We start from the raw sequence: 5,000 nt of genomic DNA on the forward strand, positions 1-5,000 counted from the left end.
TGACTGAACATAGCTTTTAAGCACTTATACTTCCATTCCTGCCATATTTATGCAGTTTTTGCCTTGACGCTCAGATTTGGTCACTGATAAGTGCTACCACGAAAGTTTATATTTTTGACAGTCAATGTCCTCTGCAGGCTGTTACCAATTACCGTGGTAACGCACCCAGAATAAAACAAGGCTTAAAGATGCTTCTTCCTCATTTATGCAAAATTCACTCATTAGTTTTTTGCAGCAATTGCTTACTTAAAATAATAGAAATAAAGTACGTTTAACAGCTGTTATCATAGAATTTCAATAATTTGATAATTCGCTGGAAGACGTTTTTCAGTTTTCCCAAATTTTTGTTTGTTAAATTTCTGATTGTTTTGATAGACGACTCCTTTTAGTCGGAACTATTTTAATTCCATACTTCTGAAAAATCTAATGATGCGTTTGCGAGAAATTTGGTAGAACAGCCAACAGCTGCAGGTCTCAAATTTTAGAGCTAATGCGCATGCGCAGCATTTGCCGGGTTCCTCTGAAAGATTTTCACTTTAAAACGGAAGCGAATTTAAACCGCATTTACAAGACCATCGCTAGAATAAGAAAAACAAGTTTTCGCCATACTTGCCATGTTTGTTTTGTTTTCAAAAAACCCTCGCCGTCCTTCTGTGAGTACCACTGATCGAGGAAAAATCGTGTTCAGCCCCCTTATGTAGATAATGTAGAGTGGATTTTCTAGAGCCCTCGCGTTTAGAATAAATTTTGTTTCATGAGAGAGATCAAGGAGATTGTCTTTTTTTGGGTCTCCTTGCATTGAAAACTGTCTTTTTCCAGCAATTAATATAATTAACTGTTTTATACTATAGAAAAGAAAAAGTGTGGGACGAAGTGCTGAAGAAATTCCATCAACGAACAAGAAAACGAAGAGTCAAACAAGTTGAAATTGTGGAAAGGGAACTTCCTGTCAGTAAACAGAAGCTGGCCTGATGTTGTTGAGGAAATGTGCTCTTTTGAATCGTCTCGTTATCCCAAACCGGAAACAACGTAGGTCATATCCCTGGGATAAAACATGAGTGGGTATCGCACGTAGAGGCCATGTTCTTTGAAGTAAATTGAATGGAAAAAAACCAACAAATGGGAGGAAAAGTGTAACTGAAACCGGAATTTTTTTCAATGCTGTGAACGTTTGTGTTTTGCGGCAACTTAAGAGCTCGATAGACGCAAGATTTTGTCTATATAACTTTTAACCTGAGTGTTTCGTGTATTCGTCGAAATGAGTTTGTGCAAAAAGTTTTCTTTGTAATTGCCAAGTGAACACGATCAGTTTCTATTGGCTTTTTTGCGTACGGATGAGAAACAAAAACACAGAGGACGTGCGTTTAATCTGCTCGTTTAGATTCGAACGCGAGGACTAGAGTAGTCTGTTCCAGGCTCCCAGATAGCCGGGAAAGCGAATCGGGAAACTGCGCGCGAAGAACGCGTGGGAGCTGGGGTTTAGAGGCAGTATGCTTTCAGTTTGCCCGGTAAGGAACGCTCAAGACGACACTAGACAGTTTCAAAAGATTAGGCCTTTAATTTTCCTCCATAGTAGCATCAAACTATGTTTGATAGCCAATTTGGTTGCAATGTGAAGCTTAAAGGGGCTATGTCACGTTATTTTAGGGTGTTTAGGGGAAATCTTTATTTAATCACGAATTGAAAACTCGAAAATGGTAATGTGGAGTTCCAATTTTATTTCCTGATAAAATTATCGTTACATCACAAACAAGACGATTCTGTGCAAAAACGACCTTTATCTAGGCGATTTGCCGTGAACTTGAGAAACGTCGGGCCGACTTTTTTTCAAGATAACCCTAAAGCAATCGGTTTCAATCTTGTCCATTTGTGTCCATGCAAGCTTCTCTTTCCTTTTGCTGTATTTCTTTTAGTTCAGTTTTAAATGGTTATAGCAATGTTTCATTCTACTCTATGGGCATTTTGGGTGTCATGAAATTAGATCATTTTGTATGAAACCTGCTAAGAACTCTAATTTCTTCGGAACGCTCAAATATTTATTCATTTATTTATACGTATCCGGATATTTTTGAATCCGCAATTTTTTCTTTCCAGATACGCCTTCCGTCCACGCGTATCCGGCGAATTCACTGGCGAGTCGGGAACTTTTTGAATACGTTCTCTAGAGTGGATATTTGTGAATCCGATGAATCCGGAGCCGTGTGGACGCCAAATCTGGAAATTTTTTAATCCGGATGACGTAACAAGATCGAGCCCGGTTCCTTACCGTGAAATCAATTCTCAAGATGGGTGCCGAGGGCGTAATGGCGCATGCTTTGTTACCTTAGTTTCCTATAGGAGTCCTGAGTACGAGAGTGAAGCCGGAACGTTTCGGATACGTGTGGACGGGCAAATTCGATTTGAATAAGCTAAGTGTGGATGGAAATATTTTTGAATCCGGAAAGAAAAAGTTGCGGATTAAAAAATATCCGGATACGTGTGGACGCGGCCTAAGGGACATTAATTAAAAAAGAGTCTCTTAAGCTTACACAGGTCGATCTTTGAGCGGTTGCTCTCCCAACCATGATACACCACAGAGGACTGACCACAACACCGGGAACACCACGCCCTGCTCTTTTTCTAATAGTGTGTAATTCTTTTACGTCCCACAGGGTTATGAACATTGAAGGGTTGTGAGACGGGACCTACGGTTTATCTTCCTTATCCTCCGGGTCCCCCGGGGTAGTTAATCGATAATATCGATAAATATCGAATTTATCGAAAGTGAATTATCGTACCATTTTTCGAAACGGAAATACCAAAACATATTAAAGAGCTCGCAGAAACAAAATCGACAAAATGAACACTTCGTCGGCGTGTCAGTATCGATTTTTATCGATTGACCGATACAGTCGATATCGTTTAAAATCAATTTATCGAATGATTTCCCGATATCAATTTTTAACGATTGACTACTCCGGGCTTATCCGCGGAGACTAGAGAGATCCGGAGTACTAAGGTATTAGGGAGTTTAAGAAACGACGACGGCTACGGCAACGACAACGCCAAAAAGCAGTAATATTATTGTTGGTTTTCAATCACGTGATTAACAGCCATGTCTTTCAACGAAACCAAAAAAAGACGTCTACATAATAATAAAGTTCAATTCCCAGAGGATTGGGTCAGGACACAAATATGGCCGCCGTTTCTTTGTTTAGGGGCACAAACATGGCAGCGGTGACATCATGTGAAAACCAAGAATTGGTTGAAAGGACCAAAATGATCGTGCTGCACGTGCGGCACGCATTTTTGAACAATTTCCTCCCGTACTCGTCAAAACTACTACGTGAAATGACCAAGTTTAAGGTTTTGACGACAACGTGGACAAACTACAGTGAATCTTTCAGTCTCACTCTTTACTTCAAATCCGTCCTTACCAATCCAGTTATAGGACACTTCGCTCATATTGAATAATATAAACAAGATGGAATAATCCTACTTAGAATAGCTGAAACTTAGGGCGCGTTCGATTGACCCTATTCCGGAATAAGAATACGTGGAGTGATGATTAAAACGGTATGTTTAGCGCGTTTCGAAGCAGCAAGGATGATAAAAATATGTTTAAAATAGCATTTTAGCAGATGTTTGACAATTTTAATGTGAACCTCCGTAAAAACGAAGGATTTCTAACTTATATTCCATATATTCCTATTCCGGAATACGGTCAATCGAACGCACCCTATATTTTGAAGTGACGTTTTCGTCGCCATAGCCGTCGTGGTTTCTTAAACTCCCTATTTACATGAGACCGGGAGGAACTCAGACCGGCATTATTCGTATCGGCCGCCATACATTTCTTTTTATGCGTTTACATAACACCGGCCTGACAATGAACTCAGACCTGTCTGACTTCGTATCAGTTGCTGGACCGAGACGAGAAACTCTCGTACCGATCTGAGTTCGTACCGGTCTCTACCGGTCTTATGTAAATCACAGCAAATCTCAGACCGGGTCCACAAATTTCAAGCTTGTATTGTACGCTTTTGGGTCAGCCATATATTTATTAGACAAAGCATATCTCTGAAGATTGAGTAGTGGCCAATGAGTCAGTTCAATTACGGCTGGATGTTCATTTTGGGTGTGCAGAACTGACGTGGTTAATTAAAAGACAATTTACTTATTGACTGAGCGGGACGGCCGGGCGGGGAAAATATTTGGCCCGGGACCGAGCGCACTGTGCGCCATGACCGAGGGCCAAATATTTTCCCGTCCGGCCCGACCTAAACTCAGTCAATAAGCATTTTATCTTATGGGCTCTTTACACTGTTCATGAGCACTCAGAAGATGAAGTTTGGACAAAATAAGTAACAAGAGTTTGCATAGAAAATATATGTAATATGTTGTTTGCATTTGCTTTTCTGGCTGTAAATAACTTGATGATTAAAAGCGACGAAATCCTCTAAAATCCCAGAGCAGCAGTACGTGTTCCCAGCAGGGTCGTACGGCTTTTTCCGGCCCTGCTCGAGCTAATGCGTACGGCCCTCATACGGGGATTTTCCCAATAGTTTTACAATGAAAACGCGCGTAGGGCCTTACGGGCCTCATGATAAATGCTGGTATTCTCCTTGCACGAGATGCCAACCATTAAAATAAGAATAATCTTGTTTATCAAGCGAGTTCATAAAGATAAGTTAATTAGTGAAGATTCGTGGACTGAATTTTCTTTAGTATCGCCCACGCAGAGTCGCGCAACGCTCCCTGTCCCCAGACGCCCGCGTGGGGATGAGGAGCGTTGCGTGACTTCAGCTCGGCTGCGAAAGAGACTGTAAGGAAACGTCATCAGCTGGTGATCTTCCGGTAATTTCTTGCGTTTCGAACCTTTATAGCCGTATTTCGTTTGCACCTTCGAATTGCTAAAGCTCAAAATGCATCACGCAGCACTACACTTTCGTAAACTGATCCATTCGTTTGAAATAAGGTTGTGTAATAAAGGTATCGAGGAATGCACCACTCTAGACAAC

The 5,000-nt window shown here is 41.0% G+C and overlaps 1 protein-coding gene across 2 annotated transcripts in view; it reads left to right on the plus strand.

Annotated features, from left to right (window-relative positions):
* LOC137969720 (KRR1 small subunit processome component homolog) overlaps nucleotides 1-4,682 on the plus strand; it is a 15,368-nt gene extending 10,686 nt beyond the window's left edge. The window contains exon 12 of one of the 2 annotated variants that reach the window (XM_068816057.1): nucleotides 852-4,682. In XM_068816057.1, the coding sequence (XP_068672158.1) occupies nucleotides 852-926 (75 nt within the window). In that variant the 3' untranslated portion in view covers nucleotides 927-4,682. Of the gene's footprint in view, nucleotides 486-851 lie in introns of those variants that run through there. The other variant, XM_068816058.1, reaches the window with a different exon arrangement.
* Nucleotides 4,683-5,000: the final 318 nt, after the last annotated feature.

The sequence above is a fragment of the Montipora foliosa genome, chromosome 9 (assembly GCF_036669935.1).
Source record: "Montipora foliosa isolate CH-2021 chromosome 9, ASM3666993v2, whole genome shotgun sequence".
Lineage (NCBI taxonomy): Eukaryota > Metazoa > Cnidaria > Anthozoa > Scleractinia > Acroporidae > Montipora > Montipora foliosa.